This window comes from Squalius cephalus (assembly GCF_949319135.1).
Source record: "Squalius cephalus genome assembly, chromosome: 18".
Lineage (NCBI taxonomy): Eukaryota > Metazoa > Chordata > Actinopteri > Cypriniformes > Leuciscidae > Squalius > Squalius cephalus.
Window position 1 is genome coordinate 33,108,583 of NC_137139.1, and position 23,581 is coordinate 33,132,163.

Genomic DNA, 23,581 nt, shown 5'->3' on the forward strand with positions numbered 1-23,581 from the left:
TCATAGTAATACCATGTTTATGGACATGCATCATAGTAATACCATGTTTATGGACATGCATCATAGTAATACCATGTTTTTTGTACATGAATCGTAATACCATGTTTTTGGACATGCATCATGGTAATGACATGTTTTTTGTACTTGGATCATAATTTCTGTATATGGATCATGGTAATACCATGTTTTTTGGACATGCACTATGATAATACCATGGGTTTTTGACAGATACTGTCTTTTTATTTATGAATCATGGTAATACTATGGTATATCCCACAATGCAATGCTATTACCATCACTGTACAGTAGTTTTTGTAAGGTAAATGTAATTAAAATGTACGTTCTAATTTAATTTACGATTATATATTTGGATGTTGCCGTTTGGATGGTAAAGGAGGAGAGCGAGAGACAGCGTGGCAGAGAGAGAGAGAGAGAGAGAGTGTGTGCGTGTGTGTGTGTGTGTGTGTGTGGGAGAGAGAGAGAGAGAGAGAGAGAGAGAGAGAGAGAGAGAGGATCCCGGCCAGCGGCTCCAGACGCGCGTCACACCGACACACTCGTCGCTCTTTACGGTGAAACGCGCGACAGGCCTGAACCCTCCACCGTAAACCGACACACAGAGAGGATCGTCCGCGGCTCTTTCTAAGAGGCTCATGAAGAACAGACAAACCTTTTCAGAGGAGACGAGTGGCTAATGGCAGCGATCGAGCGGGTGACCGGGAAGAAATTGAGGAAAACCCAGAAATAACGCGCGACTCCGGAGCGACATTATATTCATTCCGAGGTAACGAGTGATTATTTCATATGTGTGTGTGTTTGTGTGTGTGTGTAAATGTGTCAGTGTTCAGTTACGGGCGGGTTTAGTGCATTGGCATTATAGTACATTGCTTTCTTCTTTTTATACGAATATATAGCGATATAATAATACAGTACATAATGTCTATCCAATAATATGGTGTCGTTGTGTAGAGAAACACACATGACACCCGATGGAAACCCGTCGGGCTCCCGCACAGGTGCTCGCGCATCTCTCGTGGATTTAAAGGGATTTTGAACAGCTTAAGGACGTTAGTATATTCCTATACTCAATTATTCCGCGTAGTAGGTTAAAAATAATGTGGATAAATGTTCCTTTGAAAGGTTTATGCCGCCCTGATCGACTGCGTTGTTGAAATAACAGGGATGATGTTGGTCTTAAAGGGACAGTTCACCTAAAATAAAAATACTGGTAGTATTTACTCACCCCCATGACGTTATAAACCCCTTCAGTTGTCTTTCTTCTGTGTAACGCGAAAGCAGAAAATTAGCCGAATGTCATGGGTGGATGGGGACTGGAGCTGTCAAGGGCAAAAAGGACAAAAAAAACACCAGTAAATGAATCTATATATATATTTTAAATCTCCCGATTGCCATTCTGTAGCTTTGTGTGAGCAACAGACTGAATTTTACATTATATCCTACTATAATTCTCAAAGGTTTATACGTAAATGAGATTTTTAATTTTGGGTGTACTGTTTCTTTAAAGTGAATGCCTCGGGGATTGTGAGGTCAGATATGTTTCCAAATGGATGGGGAACACAAGAACTCCCCAGTGAGGGATATTGGCATAATTAGATAGTTGTGGTACAAGCTCTTGATCTGGAGATTTAAAACCATTTTGACATTTTGTGCAGCGGTGTTGAGGATATAGAAATAAGAGAAAATCACTTTGCTGTATTGAGAATGAAATCTCATTTTGTGTTTTTCTCACTTCATGAGTGACAAAGAGGCATCTTACAAACACATTTAGATGTAATAAAATTACACTGTGCATCAAATCAATAATAACAGCACTGTGAAGCTTCCCGAACTGCATTAAATGCTGAAACTCCCATTTCAAAGACACGATTATGATATTACAGGCTCTAGTAATGTTGTTTCAGAATGACAAATGGAAGCGGAACTGACGAGGCTGTGACATCATAATGGAGCTGTGTGGTGTCCATGGTAACGGTGGAACTCTGGAGTTGTTTATGTCCTTGGTAACCGTTCCGTCGATTGAGTTAATCAATGCTTCCTCACGGACTCACACGTGCACTTTTAAAAGCATTCGGTCACGTTTGCAGGCCTGAAAGCTTTGGGGGTCAAAGCGAGGTTGGATTTTCTTGACCTTTGTGCACATGCATTCACAAATACAAAGAAAGACCAACCTTTGTAAGTTCATTAAATTGGCCTGAAAGGAGTCATTACCCAATCAGTATTCACACATTACACCTGTCAATACCCACTTCACTCTTCAACCAATTAGCGATATATATATATATATATATATATATATATATATATATATATATATATATATATATATATATATATATATATATATAATTGTTTACATCATTAGGACAACATTCGGTCAAATTTTCATCATTTTGAAATTTCTGAATTTTTCATATATACACTAGTGGGCAAAAGTGATGTCCAGCCTAGGAAAATTGACATCTTCATCCTTAAATATGATTACATTTGAACTTGTAATCATATTGCCTAGTTGTGCTTGGAGTAATTTGTTGTATTTGTGATAATAATAGTATTTGTGAAATTGTGCGACAATTTTTGTCCAGGCTGTTATACAAAGAAATGAACACGTATGCAAAAACAAGAGAGAATCAAGCAAATATTAATAACTGATTATGCTGTAGTCGATGTATGCTTTGTTTTTCTATGCATAGTAAAAATAAAATAAGTTGCTGTAGTTTGCCTTTTTTGCCAAATCATTTTGGTAAGTTATAAATATAAAATATTTAAAAAATATGAAATATTTTCCTCATATTTTGATTTAAAACAAATCACTTTTGTCCACTACTGTAAATTTTAAAACACAATTTTTTCGTCATATTTATACGTGCTTTTTTATATTTACACTTTATATTTATATACAATTTTTATTTTATTATTATTATTTTTAATTTTTGTTTTGTAAAAATAGATACAGATATTGCTTTTTTATTGTAGTTAAAAACAATACAATAAATTAAAAGGATATCATTCACTGTATTTACTGTATTTGGCTTGCATTGAACATATTGACTAGTAGCTCAATAATGGAGCTGTTTTTAAGTGTATTGTCAAAAGGGCAAATATAACTCTTTTCGACTGTATTTCCCAGCCCTACTGTACATATCTGCTAAACCTCAGCGAACACTTGAGAGAGAGAGAGAGCAGAGGATCCGTGTAATTCCCGACTAGTGTCCTAATCTTATTTTAGGCTTTGAGGCACGAGCGAGTCTCTCAGGAATGTCCCGTCGCCGGCGTCAGACTCTCTGTCTTCTGGCTCGAGTCTTTAAATGCAGGAGGAGGCGGAGCTTCACGTGTGTCAGTGAACGACCACAGATTATTATTATTATATGCAAGTCTTAGTAGGAAAAGAGCTGTATAATGAAACCCACACCGCTCTTAGTGTCAATAAATCTCACTTAATGCATTTCTCTTACTGAAGTGTTTTTGTCCTTAAAAAAATAGTTCACTTAAAAATGAAAATTCTGCCTTCATTTACCAACCCTTATGTTTTTTCAAACCTGTATGATTTTCTCTCTCCTGCTGAACACAAAAGAAGATATTTTGAAGAATGTTGGAAGAAAAAAAATACTATATGGAAGTCAATGGGGTCCAACAACTGTCTGGTGACCAACATTCTTCAGAATATCTTCTGTTGTGTTCTGCAGGAGAAAGATATTCGTACAACTTTGAAACAACTTGAGGGAGAGTAAATTATGACAGAATTTTAATTTTTAAGTGAACTATTCCTTTAATGTCAGTCGCAGTATAAATTCATCTATATTAATCTCTCTCTGTATTCAGCATCACAGTGAGCAACAGTAACAGTGGTTGCTAGGGCATTGTTCCGCGGTTGTTAAGGTCTTCCAGGTGGTTTCCAGGGTGTTCGGAGTGGTTGCTAGGTCAATGCTCTGTGGTTGTTAAGGTCCTCCAGGTGGTTGCCAGGGTGTTCAGAGTGGTTGCTAGGACATTGCTAATGCAGTTGCTAAGGTCAAATTCTTCTTTTGGATGGTTGCCAGGGTGTGCTGAGTGGTTGCTAGGTCATTGCTCTGTGGTTGCCAGGGTGTTCGGAGTGGCTGCTTGGGCATTGCTAATGCAATTGCTAAGGTCTTCTTCTGGGTGGTTGCTAAGGTGTTCGGAGTGGTTGGTAGGGCATTAGACTGCGGTTGTTAAGGTCTTCCGGGGTGGTTGCCAAGGTGTTCAGAGTGGTTGCTAGGGCATTGCTAATGCAATTGCTAAGGTCGTCTTCCAGGTGTTTGTTAAGGTGTTCAGAGTGTTAAGCATGTCGCTATGAAATTAATACGATCGTCTGGGTGGTTGCTAGGGTGTTTAAGTCGTTGCTAGGACATCAATATGTATTTGCTAAAGGTGTCTAGAGTGTTTTAAGCATCTTGTTATGAAGAAGATCTGGGTGGATGCTAGGGCCTTGCTATGCAGTTACTAATGTCACCTTCTGAGTGGTTACTAGGGTGTTTTGGATGGTTGCTAGGGCATGTAATGCCATGTCATGCAGTTGCTAATATGTTCAGAGTATTTTAAACATGTTGCTATGAAGTTACTAAGGTTGTTACTTTTGTATTCTGAATGGTTACTTGGGCACTGATAAGCTAAGGTGTTCAGAATGTTTTAAACCGTTGCTATGAAGTTAAAATCCTCTGAGAGGTTGCTAGGGCGTTGCTAGGTGGTTGCTAAGGTCTTCTGAATGGTTTCTAAGGCCTTGTAGGTGTTTGTCAAACACTCTGTCACAGCTTTCCCTTGTAATCAGTCTATCTTTAAGGGATAGTTCACTTTGAAATTAAATTTTGGTATGTTTTAGCTTACCTCAAGGGCATCCAAGATGTAGGAGTCTTTTTTTTCCGCAGTAGTTTCAATTTTGATATTTTTAGGTCAAACTGTTCTTGTCTGTCAGTCGTATAATGCAGGTCTATGGTCACTGTCTCAAAGAGCATACACAGAGTCCAAATTAAAACAATTCCCCATCGTCCAAATTAAACAATTCCCCATCGTAAGTACACATTGATGGCCTAAGACACGAAACGAGTGGTTTGTGTGAGAAAACGAACAGTATTTATATTGTTTTTACCTCTTATACACAGCCACGTCCAAGTGATCTGAGGGCGCGCACGCATCCTGGTGTGTGACGTGTACGCAGACTGGAGCATAGATATAAACACTAGATGTCGCCTTGTCTACAGCAGTTCATTGGAACGAATGTCTTTAAGGCGACATCTAGTGTATATATCTATGCTCCAGTCTGCGTACACGTCACACACCAGGATGCGCTCGCGCCCTCAGATCACTTGGACGTGGCTGTGTATAAGAGGTAAAAACAATATAAATACTGTTCGTTTTCTCACACAAACCGCTCGTTTCGTGTCTTAGGCCATCAATGTGTACTTACGATGGGGAATTGTTTAATTTGGACTCTGTGCATGCTCTTTGAGACAGTGACCACAGACCTGCATTAAATGACTGACAGACAAGAACGGTTTGACCTAAAAATATCAAAATTGAAACTACTGCGGAAAAAAAGACACCTACATCTTGGATGCCCTTGAGGTAAGCTAAAACATACCAAAATTTAATTTCAAAGTGAACTATCCCTTTAAGTCTGAGAGACTGTACAGCATCATCCACATACATCACTTCCTGTCACATATTTAATCCAGCATCACCTGATACAGTACAGAAGCGTTTAATTCTGTCATGTCCATTTCATGTCTAGTGAGATGGTCTCATTATTTCCTGTATAGATTCTACTAGCGACCTCTGACCCTGTTGTCATAACAGCAGGCTTGAGTTACCGTGCATGAGGCCCGTTTATCTGTTAATGATAACGAATGTATAGGGACGAGCGATCTGCTGTCTGCCACACTCAGATCACATTACCTCATATTTAATTAAAACACCCCTATTTATAGCATCTGCCACCACAGTCCACTGGTGGAGCATCCCACTGATCTGAGACCAGAGCTTTTTATGTGTGCTGCTGAAGTAAGATCAATCTTTTTAAAAAAATTAAACATTTTTTTTAAACATTTAAATTAGAGATTAGTGACCAATAATCCGTATCGGCCGATAAAAGCAATTGTTTTCACTATCGGCCATCGGCATCAACACAAGTGACGTCACTCTTCAGATCAGCAAACCTTCATCTGTACCGCCTCTTTACGACTGTTTGCCCGTATATGTGTGTGTGTGTGTGTGTGTGGATCAAGTGTCTTAAAGTGAAGACGAAACACACATTGTGATCGCCCCCTGGTATAGTTCATAAACCCCACCCTCTTCATGTAATCGAATGGGATGCAAGCCAAACTAAAAAAATCCAATTATGCTTCGAATAATCTTTTTACGAAGATGGTTTGTCATTTTAGGTTCTTATCTGACGTTTGTTCAAGTGTTCATTTTTTCCAATCAGTTTAATTATTTGTGGGCGGGACTAGTGTCAATTTCGTTGACCAAATCTATGACCAAATGACCAAATCTATGACCAAATCTATGACGAACAATGTTCGTTGACAACCTTTTTTCCATGACTAAGACAAGATGTTAACGAGACGACACCGTCATTAAACGATAACTGTGACTATAATCAACATGCAATATCGTTGACGAAACAAGACGAGACTAAAATGTAGTTAAAAAATCAAAACTTAATCAAAATCTTTGTTTTTGTCGAAAAAAAGGAGGGTAAAAACAAGCAAGCTGGAGTTTATCTCCATTTGAGATTTTTTTGCTTAAAGTCCCCCTGTAGTCAATTATTGTATCCCTTAAACTCATTTTTGATCACCAAAATTACATATTTAAACGTTTTTTTTCCTTAAAAAAATGCCTTAAAATAGCTTGAATGTAACTCGACACCCTCGCCTCATTTAGTATACGTGGTTCTATGAATATGCAAATGAGCCCCGCCTCCACTCACTCAGCTCAGAGATCCACTGGTTGACGATCACACGTTGATCTGATTGGTTACAAGGTAGTTTGTGATGTCAGAAACACCAGCGATTTCAAAGCGTCTTTGGTTCACTGTAGTTTTAAGGAGAAAATACTCAGCAATGGTGTCGACTGATGAATTTACACATGGTTTGTCTTAAAGCACATTAAAAACACCACATAAGCCCTATTCGGACAGGACTAGTTTCACAGGGGGACGTTAGAGAAATCTGTTTCACAGACGTACTTTGAGATTTTAATCCTGTCCGAATCTGCCATGTTTGTCTTTTTCTCACACGACCTCTGTAAAAATTCCAGAGCAAATTACCTACTGTTTTTCGTCAAACTCGGCGGTCCTCAGAGAAATCTAATCCCGTCCGAATGCGAATGTCTGTGATTGCCGAAAATGTTTTTTTTCCAAAACGCTTTTTCTTGTGTGTTTTGGTCAACGTGAACTACCGTACAATCTCTCGCTATCGCGCCGGTATTCAAGTCTCTGCTTTTTGCGCACCGATAATGGATGTAGATGTGTTCGGTACACTGCGAAGAAATAAAAAAATGAAATCAACAAGAAGAGCCAAATCACGTAAACTGTTAAGACTGGCAACTGTAATATCAGTTTCAGGTAAGATTACTTTCATTTCTGCACTTAATTACATAACGTGTAGGCCTAAATTATATAAGTTAAAACGTTTTATTCACGTGGGTTTATTATAAGAACCCAGTTCTATAAAATCATGATGATAAATGTATGTTTAGTTTTTTTATACTACAATTTTTATAAAATGTTTACAAAACACTAAATACGTGAGGATGTTTTACTTTATATTTCAAAGTGCTTAATTTTAAAAAGTACTTAATTTCAAAATATAAACCATACGCAATCCACGCATTCTGAACACGTGATCTTCTGCAACGCCCACATGTAAAACACAGACACTCCTACCTCGGTAATAAACACGGAGATGTTAGTCCCGTCCGAATCCGTACATGAAATCACAGACGTAGGTTGATAAGAATTGTAACTCAAACGTCGTTTGGAAAACTAGTCCCGTCCGAATAGGGACACATAAACAACATTAAAAGCTTGATTTTCACCACAGGGGGATTTTAAATTAAAGTGTCATTCAGTCGTTCTTGTTCCTTCACGAGCCTCTTGTGCCGTTTACTGTCATCAAACCTCAGTGATGAACTGTAATAAATCTAAAAATGAATCTCGACTGTATTTACAATTGTGGCTGCGGAATAAAACATTTTTTTGCTGTTGTTTTAATAGAAAAGCATTAATGTAGTTTGGAATTATTGGATTATTAGGAATTCAAATTTTTGAATTATGACAAATAGCCTATAATAAATCAGGAAACTAGATGAGGTCAAATAAATCATGCGTATGAGTCAACATTATCTCAGTTTGTGCTTATAGGTGAAAGTGCAATAATTCTGATGAAGTGTAAAAAATAAATTTTTCAGATAACATCATTGCAATTATAATTTTGAGTAAAATAATTGTGATTATCAATTTAAACATTATGCAGCATGATGAAAATGTGAACGTTTTCAGTGACTAAAACTAGACTTAACGAAAACAGGACATGGTTGTCTAAATATGATGATAACTAAAAAGTTGATACTGTGGCTCCACCTCACGATCACTACGGCACAGACACGGGCTACAAGTGACGTAACCGGTGCAAGATCTTATCAGTTATTTGTGGGATATCATGGCTTAATTTTTCTACAGTGGAAAGAAGTGAGTGCCTTTGTCCACCCTCTGGTCTCTGTAATCTTCCTCTCGCGTCTGTCTGTCTCGGGCCGTTCCGTTCGGTCACAAACACACCATTCATGCGCTGATAAGATCCACACGTGCAGCGCTGACCCTGAAGCAGAACCAGCAGGTGCGGGTCCAGTTTAACCAGAGCGATCACAGCGCTGATGTAGAACCAGTAAAGCCTGACAGTGTTTGCAATCTACAGAACGTCCAGCAGCATCTGGGTCTAGATTAAAGTATTAGACACTGGAGATTGGTTGTTTGTTTGTTTTTTGTTCGCCCTTTTTCGCCTTTGGCTTTTGGCTTGCTTAGTTGGGGACATTTAATTTAATATTCAACTATATATAAAGAGTTCAGATGCAAAAGCCTGAGTGCCATCTGAAATTTAGAATGATTTTTATAAAGCTCGTATATTTAAGTTCAGTAATTTCACTTAAATGACAATTAATAGGTAATTTGCATTACCATTTAAGTGAAATTATTGAACTTTAATATACGAGCTTCATAAAAATGATCATTCTAGAAGAAAATTTCAGATGGCACTTAGAGGCTTTTGCATCTGAACTCTTCATATATACATATAAATATAAATAAATGAATATAAATAAAATCACTGAACTTACTTAAGCTTCTAGAAACAAACTTTGTTTCATTATTTTCATGTTATCACTGTAAAGCTGCTTTGAAACACTCTGCATTGTAAAAAGTGCTATATAAATACAGGTGACTTGACTTGACTAGAATATGTCAGTTACAGAGAAGAAAAACACTATAACATGATGCAGCAAAGCTTTGTTTGCTATAATGCATGTTGAGAATAGCTGACCTGGGGTCATGTCTTTGTGTAAACACCCTTTAATTAAATTGTGTGTATGTATGTGTGCTTAAGGCACTATAGTTTCCATATTCTGTCCTCCATTGGAACGAACAAAAAACACATTTCAATGGTTTTAAAAATATCAGATCAATCATGACTGTGGGAATCCCATAGACTGTATAAAGCAATGGACGTAGTGTGTGTGACGTCACCCGTAGTGTTTCTGAAGAGCATTTTTGAAGCCCAAAGTGTGTGGAGCCGACCGTCGCCATCTTGGCCGCGCATCACTCCCGGATAAACGAAAATGGGCAAAATGTCGGGATTAGCTGAGGTGACGTGACGCTAACAGACAGCAGACAAACGGCTAGTATCAGCGGCAATCCACCTGTCACTCAAGTGGCCACGCCCTTAATTATGCAGAACTTTAAGGCTTAATATAATTTACACGGATGATTAATACAAAAAATCACCCCCCTCACAGTTTTCATGAAGGGTACCAGGCTTTCACTTTTTGTACCAGGCTGTAAACACATGTTTTTCTGCTGTAAAGTTGGGCATATTAACATGCGGGTCTATGGGATTGACTCTCTTTTGGAGCCTGTCTCTAGTGGCCAGTCGATGAACTGCAGTTTAAGTCACTTCCGTGTTGGATTCACGAGAGGGACTGGAAGGTTGCCGCTTGGGGAATCCTAAACACATCTGTTGGTAGATTTTGTTCTGTTGCCTTTAAATGAGAGGAGACTTTGTACAGAGATGATTGTCAGTAGGCATTAAGTGCTCACCACACACACACACACACACACTGCTCTTATTAGAGTGTCTTCTGCGAATGTGTTTGAGTGGTGCTGGATGTACCACATGTGCTGTAGATCTGCAATGTAAGAGTTGCCCAGAGGCAATTCTGCCTATGCGTTCTTCTTCCAGCCTCGCTGAAACACTTTCCAACCCATAAATCCCTTAGAAGTCTCAGACCGCGGGCATGAGACGGCTGACCACGTCACACATGGATGCTGTTTTATTACGGGAAGATCCCACTGGAGCGATGACAAAGGGAGTTACACCGGACCCTTTATGGATCTTGGTGTGGACTTAATCAGTATCCACTTTCAAAAGGTTAATCTGATTGCTTAGCCAAGCATCACTATTAGCATTACTTTTTCAGCTGCCGTGGTATTGGAGGTATTTTTCACATTAATTTTTTCAGTCTTTAAAGTGTTATAATAAGCCATGAACCAAATCAACCAGCTGTGAGGTGAATCACAAGAGTACAAACTTTGATTTGATATACTTATGGATTAGGGATGCACAATACCGTATCGGCCGATATCGGTTCATTTTTAATGTTATCGTTATCGACCCGATAAGAAAATTTGGTCGATATATTAAAGCCGATAAATAATGTATTATTTCCTTCAGCTGAGACACTTCAGATGCGCTCTGTTCAACATGATGGGTTTTAACGGCTTGAAATATGATTGGAGAAAAAAGTGCAACATGTACAGCACAAATCTGTCATATCGGCTACATAAAATTATAATGAGAACATTTTAATTGTGTGTTTGGGACATGGATTTTAATGGTGAGACTTTTGTTTTTGTGATCAGGCTCTCAAAAATTATATAAAAATTTGGATTTAGATTTATCAGCCAATATATCGGTTATCTCATCTGCCTTAAGATATAAAGAATTATGGGTTATCGTATCGGCCAAAATGTTCATTTCAGTGCATCACTAATATGGATAGATGGTAGATATTTAGAACTTAGAAACAATATATTTTGCATTATATGAATACTAATATTTAATTATTCTGAGAGCATAGGGAGACTGAGCTTCATGGGAGTGGACAGGCGATTTTAACGCAATTTTGTTGTTGCGATTCTCCAGTTGGAGGACCTTTCTTTGCAGAATCATGGGTAATGTAGTTTTTCACCAGGAATTCCACCATTGAACACGATTATTTAAAAAAGTTGAAATAGTGCGGGCTGACGGCTTCCTTCAACAGAAGCGTACAAGTTTTTAAAATATTTTTTTACTGTGGTTCACATTTTTACTTGTCTTGCCTGCCAAACTTTTCACTGGCCCCACCACAAAAAAAGTAATTAATAAATAAAATAAAATAGCAGTTATTGTTTTCATTGATTTAGACTAATAACCTTAATAAATAAGGTTATGACACCAAAAACTACTAGCCTAACTCTTATAAATTTCAAATATTTTGACAGTAAACTGTCAGAAATAGCCTAAAACAAGAACAAATAATGAAATTACGAGCAATGGCACAAATAAATGCAACAGAAAAAAACATAGAAATAGTCATAACAGTAGTTTCCAGGTAGAGAAAATGAATCAAATGTAAAATTACTGCATCACAGTCTTCACAGTATAAATTAAATATAGATGAATCCTTATTAAAGTAACAAAAGTTGTTCTGTTTTCTTGTTTGATTAACATTAATGGCACAGACAGCAGGTTTATTAGGCTGCTGTCACTTTAAGAGCTGCACAGATCCAATATACTGATACACAGGCCTTATATTTCTCTCCTGTTTATGTTCACTTAAGACATAACTGACTTTGTTTACGAGGATACCCTGATATACCATTGATTAACAACCTCTTAGCTCGCAGTAGGTCTATCTTTAAAGCTTTACAAGTTACCCTTCAAAATGAATTACATTATGGAGAAAATGAATGTGGTTTTACTTCCTGAAGCTGACTGTTGCACTCAGTGTTAGGGTTAGTGACTGGAACAAACCACTAACCATCATTATTAAGCTTTGGCTAAACTACTTTTCTAAGCAGTTGGCTTAGAAAATTGGCTTTTGGATGATAAAAAAGCCCCAAAAAATCCCATAGACTTGCATTGATGGAGGGATCCAAGCCGTATCTACAGGCCAGAGACCAGTTGCATTAGCTAAGCCACTATGTTAAGACTGTGTCTTAAGAACTAGTTTGACCAACTAGTTTTAGCAACTTTCCAATTAGACCAATCTACCATTTTTTGTAACTGACTTTAAAAAGTTAGGAGCAGTCTTGATGAAAAAAATGAAATGACTAACATTTAAGACTAGTCCAAGCATTTTATGCTAGGGATACATTGATATGAAAATTTTGGCCAACACCGATAATTCTTTATATTTGAAAGCCGATAACCGATATATTGGCCGATAAATCTAAATCCATAAGTTTTGAGAGCCTGATAACAAAAACAAAAGCCACGTCCCAAACACACAATTATAATGTTCTCTTGATAATTTTATGTAGCCGATATGACAGTCTTAACTGTTGCACTTTACTGTATTGTCCTTTCTGAAGTGATTTTAATCATATTTTAAGCAATTCAAACCCATCATGTTGAACAGTGCTCATCTGAAGTGTCTCAGCTGAATCCATTATTTATCGCCTTAAATATATCGTACAATTTTTCTTATCAGGCCAAAAACGACAACATTAAAAACGAACATATATCGGTTGATACCAATATGGTGGCCGAGATATCCTGTATCCCTAGTTTATGCAGCCACATACTAATGCACTAAAAAAACACTCTTTGTCAGTCTGTTGTCAGTCGAACTTGAGTCTACAACAGAAATCGGGTGTGAAAAACAGATTTGCACGGATAGTTTGATGTCTAACTGAACATTCATTCTGCGATGTAGACCTCAGCTTCCTAGAGCCGAGAGACTTGTTAAGCTAGTGGAAACCTAACTCGGCTAATATCATTGCCAGATCAGCAGCGCTGAGATAAGACGACTGTGGTGTGTGTGAGATCAGGATGATGGCGGATTCAAGGATCATTTCTGGGGGAAACGGCACAGGAGATTGATTTATTAGCCCTGCGGTTGGCATGACAACAGCGGCCTGTGGATGGAATAGAAGATTGTTGCTAAATTGTTCCATCTGTTCCATTTTCCAGTTGTGGTTGCCCGGGGATTTGTCTTCTATTATTTGATAGATGAACTCCAGGATAGATTCCTCTTGATGAATGTGATCATATCAAGTCAGCAGCAAACCGAAGCACTGGCGATTCGAGTGTCTTACACGGTGTCCCATTTTAGACAATGAAGGTCAATAAAGAGCCTGTTGGATTGTGACATCTGCCATTATTATTTGTAATATACAAAAAATAAAATGTTATTCATTTACGAATATTTATGTATTTATTTATTTATGTATAGTATACATATTTATTATTGATTTAATAAATATTACATTCAATAAAAATGTATGTATATATATATATATATATATATATATGTATGTATGTGTATATTATATAATTATATAAAAATATAAAGTATTACCAATAATATTGATGAATATTTTATTTGTTTGTTTATTTATTAGGGGCGTAACAGTGCACTCATGTTACGATTCGGTTACTTACGATACTTTAAAAAAAGCCCAAATAGTTAAAATTATGTTTTTGTTTTTTTTCATTATCACATCTAATAAATATGGTAAACATTTAACAAAAAGTAAACTAAAATAATGAATTTAAAGTGAGTGTTGTCAGTGAATAGTGATGCCAGTGAATGCCCAAGTAGGTTTGCTGAAGTCTAACCTCGAGCTCATACAGATCTGTCCGTGTCCGTGAACATTCGATGCTTCCCGTCTAGACAGTGTTAATCATCACATTCCAGATCAGACCGGCATCAAAGCTCAAACTTCACTTCACTTGATCTGGACGAAACACTTCCAGTAAACACACTCATTGCACCTCAAAGTTTCACATCTGTTTCTGCCTTTTTTGCTTTTTCGTTTGCCAGCCATGGGCTTTTACACTGACAGATAAAGTTAGTCATACCCTAAAATATTCATTAAGACATCTTGCTTTTGATATTTTATCCAGGTTATGTCTAAAAGGAAAATAAAAATCAAATGTTATATTAAATTGCAATCCTATTCTTTTTTTTTATTTTGGGTTGAAGATTAACCCAGACATTTCTTGATAGCTTTCTCATTTTTATTGTTAATTGCATCACAACAGCATAGGCCTTCTTAATTTAGCTTTAACGACTCAGGAAACTGAATCTACAATCACATGAGAGCGATTCTCCAAGGTTTTGTTGTTGTGACCTTTGAGATGCCGCAGCAGCAGATGGTGCGTTTGGTGGCTCTTTTATCTGTATTCTTAGGTTACTGTAATGTTTTCAGCTGATTTAGTGTAGAGATCTATCCGATCTCACCTGCTGCTGGGAACACACACACTCTTGTGCTTCTGTAATGCTGTTTGCATTAACCGTCTCACACTGCCGGAATCCGTCGGCCCACAGAAAGCCCATCTGGAACACAGTATCTCAGAAACAAATCACGCCGAGGGTTCGGTGACGCACCTTGTTGGCTTTCCAATGGTAGATTGTAATTTATCGACTTTTATCCCAGCTCAGGATTTATTTCCAAGTTTTTGGCTGTTCCTCTCATAGACTGTAATTGGGTAGCATTTGAAGCATGTGCTTGTTTTCCAAAGACTTCAGCAAAACACACTGTTTTGAGCCAAGTTACGTCACTCAGCGCCTTTGGCATGGAGAATACGGAAACTAAGACTAATGTTAATTTACTTATTTTTTTCATAAACTTTCATTCGTTTTCTAATAAGGCATACACTTCAAGCATGAGGTCTGAAGAGGATCAAATCAATCAATACACTTTTGACCGGTACACATGGGTCAATGACGTGACGGGTCTTTTTTTTTTTTGTCCAAAGGCCTTAATAATAATAAAAAAACAAATATATAACATCCAAAGTATGTAAGGTAGTACAACTTGATCTCTTTTACTGAATCCAGAAGGTTTTAATTATATTTTACTACATATGGTATTTTAAAGATTTTGAAGTGTCAAAAGGTCATTCGGTAAAACCGATATAGTAAATATTTAAATGGAATAATATTGTTTTTAATAACTAAAGGAACTACAATAATACAAATATAAAGGCTCTTTTTTTACATTTCGCCTTTTCTCCTTTCCCTGTGCAATGTTTTACTTGAATATGTTGGAGTGTTTAGAGTAGTCCAATAAATGATTACATTTATGAGATCAGTGATAATTTTTTTAATATTTCTTCTGTGGTACACACTATATACTATCTCAACATCAATGTCAAATCAGTTTTTAACTTTCAAATCAGTGGTTAAACCGAATGACTTTTTTGGTGATCTTGTAAAAAATGACAAAAAACAGTGTTAATTGATTATACAAACCACAAAATCTTATTGTTAACACCTAGGTAAACTAAAGAAATGGTTTCAAATATAGTTATATCTCTATTCTTATTTTTTTACACTTTTAAAAACCTTAGCCTATTCGTCAATGACCCACATATAAATTAATATAATTAATTGCTAACTTTGAGTCAAATTTTACATTTGAAAGTCTAGCCTATATAAGACCAGCTGGAAATGATCACTTCAAACTGGTCTTGTGTGTTGTAGAGATATGCATCTTTGACAACTTTACATTATTTTGTGTATATTTGATCCTCTTCAGACCTCATGCTTGAAGTGTATGCCTTGTTAGAAAATGAATTAAAGTTTATGAAAATCAAGCATGAGGTCTGAAGATGATCAAATCAATCAAATATGTACACAAAATAATGTAAAAGTTGTCAAAGATGGATATCTCTTCAACACACAAGACCAGTATGAAGTGATCATTTCCAGCGGGTCTTAAATGCTTCCAAATTTTCTGAAATTTGACTCAATGTTTGCAATTAATCATATACATTTGTACACTACCGTTCAAAAGTGTGCAAAGTTCATCAGCACACTCATCTTAGTCTACAAAGACTGTTATTTTTCTTTTTCATTTTGATGGAAGGTCAAGTGCGTTGAATTGTAATAGGTATCCCATACATATAGAGCATTCACAAAATATGCTTCAGAATATCGTTTGAGACACAAAATAATGCAAGGCAGTTTATTAGTCTCATGGTCTGGTCTTGGATCAGTTTTTCCAAACAGCAGGACTCAACAATTGAGGGTTGATTCAGGGTCGGGGAGAAGCACTGTCACGGGGTAATCGGAGAGGAGCAGATGTGTCGAGGTCGTCTGCTTCCTTATCTGACTTTTTCCACTGTTCTTTCTGTCTGTTTGGCAATGGAAATTCACAGAAGTGGTTCTGTAATTCACCCTGGGACACAGTTGGTCCTAAATCAGTTGGCAGCTTTCTTTTGTTTCGCAGCTTGCCTGAAAAAATGCAGATAAGGCCATTCTTGTGCGCTATGAGTCTGCCTTTAGCCTTCATCAGCATTGCATTTATATTTTTGAACGATTTACTTGTGGATAAATACACGAATTGTTGCTCTTATATAATTTTGGAAACAGTGCCAATAAAATCATACGTTGATGAATTGGTAGTGAAAACAACTGCAAAAGTTGGTTTTAGTGTTGTTTGTGGTTGATGCATGTGTTCAGGTCATCCTGTTAGCATTCGAAAAATGTTGCAATGCTTAATGGGTACTTAGCGCAGACCAAAAATATGCTGCTTTGAGAGCCGCTTCTTTGAAAGAGTCTCCCTGTTTCTGTCCCTTGATCTCTTTTCCCTTACACTATCCTTTTGCACTTTCCTTTTCTCTCTTTCCCTCCCTCGTTTCATTTCTTCCCATCTCTCTCCTTATTCTTCAAGGTACTCTTTCTTTCCTTATTTCTGTCTCTCTGGCGTTCTTTCGCTCTCTCTGTGTTTGCCAGAAGGAGGTTCACTTCGTAGTCTTGGCAGCATTTTGTGTAATAAACTCCACACTAACGCTGGCTCATAAACAAATAAACCCAGGCACTCTGCGACGTAATTTCATCAAATCCTCCCCCGTGCTCTCTTTGCTCTCCTACCACGCCAGCGAAGCCATCTGTCTGTGCGAAAGGTTCTCAGTCTTTGTAAACTCTCCTCTGGTGTCTCCCATAATTTTGTATTTGTGTCTGCGATTCCACTCCCGTGTCATGACATCATCCTGAAAGCTTAAAGCTCTTTTGTAGACAAAAACAGATGGCTGAACTTTCAGCTGGAAAGAAAACAATGGCTCTTTAGTGCCTTGTTAGCTTTGGGTATTAAGTTGTAGTGGACAGGTAAGGATATAACAGATTAAAAAGGTTTACCAACAATTACTACGTTGACTATTGTGGTTTACAATGATACATTGGTAACCCTTTACAATACGGTTCATTAGTTAACATGAACTAAGAATGAACAATACTACTTCAGCATTTCTTAATCTTAGATATTATTAGTTTCAACATTTACTAATACGTTATATTCTCAACTCAACTCAACTCAACTGTTATTTATAAAGCATTTTCAAAACCATTGGAATGGACCAAAGTGCTGTCCATAAATAGTAAATAACTCTAAGATACATAGAAACATATAATAACATCAAAACACGACACTAAGAAAATCATATAACCAATCACTCACAGTTCTCAGACCTAATCAAACGCCAAAAGCTTGATAAAATAAGTATTTAAGTCCTTTTTAAAAGTATCCATGCTTGATGAGGTTTTTAAAGATAATGGCAATACATTCCAAAGTGCAGTTAGTAAATATACGTTATATTAGTTAATGCACTGTGAAGTAACACGAACAAACAATGAACAGCTGGATTTTTATTAACGAACACTGACAAAGATTAATAAATACTGTAACAAATGTATTGCTCAATGTTAGTTCATGTTAGTTAATACATTAACTAATTAACCTTATTGTGAAGTGTTACCGATACATTTGTCGCCAACTGCTAATCCACTTTTCCCATTTGATTCTAGGGTTTGTCCTTCCAACTGAAGAAAACCATGAAATCTGCCACTTACAGCACCTGAAAGAGATTTACATAATCAAGACGCAATGGAAGAGCCGTACAAAGATTCTGTAGCCGTAGACATGGCGAAGCCCCAGGAGGAGGCCACCAACACTGATGCAGTCGGGAAACTCGAAGGAGAAGCCACTCCAATTATTACAGCCGAGACATGGAACGTCAGTTCTCCAACCATCACAAAACGATCCCTATCACCCCTGCTAACAATACAAGCCACCCCAGTGGTGACCCCGGCTGCGGAGTCTCCCAATGGTGTCGCCCTAAAGGTTGCTACAACTGTGCTTCAACCAATCTGCTTGGGAGAGAGTCCAATGATGTTGCCCATCCTTGCCGGTCCAGCTGCCTCTCAAGTTGGACAATCAGGGACAACTTCATATCTAATGACTAGTCAAGGTCCTGTATCCCTACCTCTGGTCTTGGAACAACAAGTCCTCCAACATTTGAATCCTCAATTACTTCAACAAACAGCGACTTGTCCTCTCCCTCTACAGAACAACATACTGTGCCAGAACCCTTCCCTTGCTCTCGGACCACCTCCAGTCCTTGACCAGAAAGGCTCAAATCCAGTGTTGGATACTAGTCTACTGACTCTTCTTCAGAACCCTAACTTTGCAGCAATCTTGCAGGACCTCTTCCCTGGCCAAGGGAACTCTTCGCCCGGTTGTCACCAAGCGTCTTCCCCGCAAGTAGACCTCGCCTCTGCGTTTCTTTCTCCTCCGCCTCTTACACACCCCTACATTTCTCCACTAGCCTCTCTGGTGCCTCCAGCCACCCTTCTCGTGCCCTATCCTGTTGTGATCCCGCTTCCAGTGCCTCTTCCAATCCCAGTGCCAATCCCAGTCCCGGTCTCAATGTGCAAGGACTCAAAGATTGAGGTAGACTCCCCTAAACCGGCTTGTACTTCGAGCAAAAGCACACAGACGTCACCTAGTGACATCTCCCCTCATTTGACATTAGCCAACAGGGAAATGGCACTAGTCCAGCAACCTTTTCCCTCTTGCTCGTCCCCTGTAGCGACAGACGGAGAAGTGCTAGACTTATCCATAAGGGCGCCTCAACCGTCAATGCATGTTGATATTCCTCAAGGGATCCAAGCGTTTCAGCAAGACAGTGTCCTTGATTTGTCTGTACCTAGTATAAGAAAGACATGCATCAAGTCTTGTAGCACGTACGGGCCATTGGCCCCAGAGCGGGAGAGATTGTGCCACATTGGGGACGATGTTAGCAGCGGGGCTTTGGCTCTTGGGGTTCTTCGACCGGTAGATTGCACGCCGAAGCTAGATACCAAGTTGCTGAGTGGTTTAGCATCTCTAGAGTTCAGCAGACAGCACAAGTGGGTTGTAGATAGCGGTCATGGTAGCGCTATGGCTGAAGCTGTACATAACTCTGCGCTCTCCGGAAGCGGCAACATCGAGATCGTCAGCACGTCGCAGACTGCCAAAGTCATCGTGTCGGTCAAAGACGCCATGCCTGCCATATTCTGCAGCAAGCTAAAAGGATTGTCAGGCGTTTCTACTAAGAACTTTTCCATTAAACGTGACTCGAGTCAGGGGGGATTCGCAACACTGCCCAGGATCCCGGGGGATCAGCGAGGAGAATCAAGTGACCCGCTCAAAAAGATCTCCAAAAACAGAGGTATCAAACTGAAGAAAGTGAGCTCCCAGGAGATTCACATACTCCCCATAAAGAAGCAGCGACTGGCAGCGTTTCTACCCAGAAAATAACACATGCTCTTGCTTTCAGAGTGAGAAGGGAAAACCAAGGACTTGGGCAAAGAAACAGCTCGAGAAGTAGCTACTGTGAAAATAATCGGTCTGAGAAATTTAACCAGGGTATGATGATGCTAAATGCATTCCTGGCAGAAACAAGGCCTAAAGCTTGTTTTCCAAGCTGTCCATATGATTTAGACTGATGCAGGCTGCCTCTGGCCTGACATTTAATCCATTCATTATAAAGCATTCAGCTGAAGTCAACAGGATAATGCTCCAAGTAAAAGAACCAATCTGAACAGGCCAAACTGCACTACTACTGATATTCTTTAGCATTTGCAGCATTAATGCCAGAATCGTTTCCCTTCCTATGCATTTTGATTTTGGTCACACATCCTCATGAATGATTCATCACACTTAATCTGCATTGCCATTAATATGCATGAGATCTGTTTTGAAACCTGGCCAGCTGTCAGCGAGAAACACATCGTGTAGTGTTGCTGACAAATTCTCCTCTTGCTAATATGCTTTTTTTTTGCCGAACTCTTGCTCTCCCGTCGCTGTTTACACTTGGAGTGCAAGACGTTTCCCATTTTTGGTCCTAATGAACTGTAGAAGGGGGAACCGTGACCTTTTGCTTCCCTAATCACTGTATTAATCAGTGGGGCATTGGAGCGGAGGATCCTCTTTGAAGAACAGGAGGGGTAAGCAGTTAGCATGGCAGCCTGATAATGACTTGGCAAAGCGCAGACCTCAGTTTCATTAAGTCTGATGATTGGAGGAAATGGTTGTCAGTAGCAACAAAGCATAGTTTTCATCATCCTCCCTTCATGGGGAGGCAGAAAACCTCCCCCCACCCGCCCCCAACCAAATTAAAACTAAATAATCATCAGGGGTTCGTCCCTAAACACAACAAATCTGAGTGAAATGGCTTATTAATGCTGTTTTTATGGCCGTGGGTTCAACTCCAAGTCATTTTTTTAGATTATTGTCCGCCAGCTGTGTGAACACACACACACAAGGAGAGTTTAAGTTTTAACAGTGTACGGATTTTAATGGTCTTTATGACGATACCTACAGTGTTTTGGATGGTGAACTGACCAAAATGGACTGAAAGTGTTTAAAACTAAATCCCTTAGCAAGCATCATGGTCATTTTTTCAGTCTTTATACATGTTACTGGTCTTATTGTGCAAGATTCATCAGTGTATGTTATTCCACGTGTTTTGTAATCTTTCATGACAATGAGAGGACTTTTATTGTCTTTCTGGGTGATGTCAGCAAGGTTGCACAAGCAATAGGCTAGCATTAAAGCTATTCAGCCATTGTTTTAAGCTACTGTTGCAAATCTTGATAATAGATAATGCAGCAATTTAAAGCCAAGTAACATTACTGGAATGCAGTTTTCCGCAATAATAGAAAAATTGAAAAAGTAAGAATATGGGGAGATGCTCTCGACCTTCAGTCCCAGTCAAAAGGCCTCTTCAAAAGTGTGTGCTGGTGATCTTTACAATTAGGGCCGGCTTCATTCTCACTCTTTTCTAATGGATAAAATCAAGTGCCACCCTACATTTACTTTTCATCTTTGATCAGATTTTTTAAAAACAGATTGTGAATGCACTAAAATCGGTATTATTGTAGCTTTCATGTGGTTGTGATGTTTGGAGTTTGATTGATGGCGTGAGGGCGTGTATCGAACCGCAGGTTTCCACCCTCTCATTAACCTTCTGATCATCCCAGTTTAGTAATCAACTTATTAAAACAGTTGACAGACACCAATCACAAACTGAAATTAGCACCATGAGCATGTCATAACTTAAACGAGATATCTATATAGAGAGAAAGAAACTGATTTTTGCATTGTGACATTATTAATTGTGACAAATTCATTTTCCCTCTAATAACTGTCTGTGTATGTGTATATTTACTAGAATTTTGTACTAGTAATACAGTAAATACTTTACAATTTTTCTTTTTGTGCATTACAATGAGAATTTGGATGTGAAAACGCCTGGTGTTTATGATGAAAATAATACCACAATGCAAAAAACAGGCTTTATTTTCTTTAAGCAAAATTTAATGGCTTATTTCTGATCATTTTGGGGTGCAATATGACCTGCACGTGCTCTCGACAATTCACCCAAAATATCATTTCCGAACAACGTGAGTGAACTTATTAAATCAAATATTGTTCTATAGCGAACATGTTACATTCCAAACATACAGTGTGTATTTAAAATAATTAACTGGTAACTTTTAAAGGCAGACAGAACATCTGCAAGCTAAATAATCTTGATCTTGGGCTACGGCCAAACCAAGATGAGTCTAATTTGGTCACAGATGAAGATTTAAGGAGCAATATAATGGATTGGCTCAGATGAGACTTTCCTTCAGGCCACTTTCAGCAGAACCGAAATGAGATCTTAAACGCTCCCTCAGAATAGTCCATAGAAGAAAAAAGGAAAATGAAAATAATGAGCCAGGATTCATTTTGACTTGTCAGTGTGAAATGTGCTGACTCGTGTTTGTGTGTTTGTTTATTGGAATTCCTGCAAGGCGTCCGAGTTCAGGAAAGGATTTCATGTCGAACTGATTGAACTTCCTCAAAATAGCAGCTTGACAGATTTCCTCCATTTTCACACAGTTCGCTCAAGTATTGGTTTATACAAATAATGCAATACATTTGATGAACTGCTGTGCAATTTATTCCTTGTTTTTTTTCTGTCAGTACTGAAGTGTGTGTGTGTTACTGTAAAGCCTTAAATCATTTCCCAGCCGGCATGTGATATATTTTCACTCTTCCCAGATCAACACGAAAGAAAAAAACAATCACCATCAGCATGAAAGTTTATGAATAATAAACCATGACTGTTTCTATGATGTGAATTAATTTATGTGTCAGATGACCCTCCAACTCTTTTATAGGTACTGAAATTTTAAGTATTGAATGTTTTTTTTGTTTTTTTAACCATGAACAACTTTTGTAAATAACTGAATGGGTAAAAGAATGAAAAAAAGAGAGTCTGGTGATGTTTTAAATTATTTATTTATTATTTGTATCATTTAAAATGTCGAAAAATGTGTATGTGACGAATGCATTAGCTTTAAAAATTTCATGATTAAAAACGTCTCTGGTATCAAGAGCGAAGCTTGTTTTTTTTGTTGTTTTTTTTCAGTTTTCGAACATTTCATGACAAGTATTGATATTCAATAATTTGCTTAATCTATATGGCACGACGTTACGAATACATTTGAATTTTTTTTTTTTTTTACAAAAAAATGAAAAGTTCAACAAAGGAACAGAATAATCTAAACAATCACATTCACAACTAACTTGAAATGCTACGATACAAAAGATGGAAAAAAACCTGAGAAGTCTCAAAGTAAAGCAAGGCAGTTTTTAAAATGGACATTTCCTCCCGGTAAAAAGCGCTGGAAGGCAGTTCAAGATATATTCAACAACCAATCCGTAACGTATCGTCACATTTCCCACCTCCATATACAACGTGTTTAG

General features: G+C 38.0%; 1 protein-coding gene across 1 annotated transcript; it reads left to right on the plus strand.

The window, feature by feature from the left end:
- The first annotated feature begins 489 nt into the window (after positions 1–489).
- rai2 (retinoic acid induced 2) lies at positions 490–23,206 on the plus strand. Its single transcript, XM_079849212.1, has 2 exons — positions 490–781; positions 18,310–23,206. The coding sequence occupies exon 2, from the start codon at positions 18,389–18,391 to the stop codon at positions 20,081–20,083; it is 1,695 nt and encodes a 564-aa protein (XP_079705338.1). The 5' UTR covers positions 490–781; positions 18,310–18,388; the 3' UTR covers positions 20,084–23,206.
- The last annotated feature ends 375 nt before the right edge of the window (positions 23,207–23,581 follow it).

Bases quoted from the DNA above. Each gene is read 5' to 3' on its own strand.
- rai2 (XM_079849212.1), top strand. From the start codon at position 18,389: ATGGAAGAGCCGTACAAAGATTCTGTAGCCGTAGACATGGCGAAGCCC.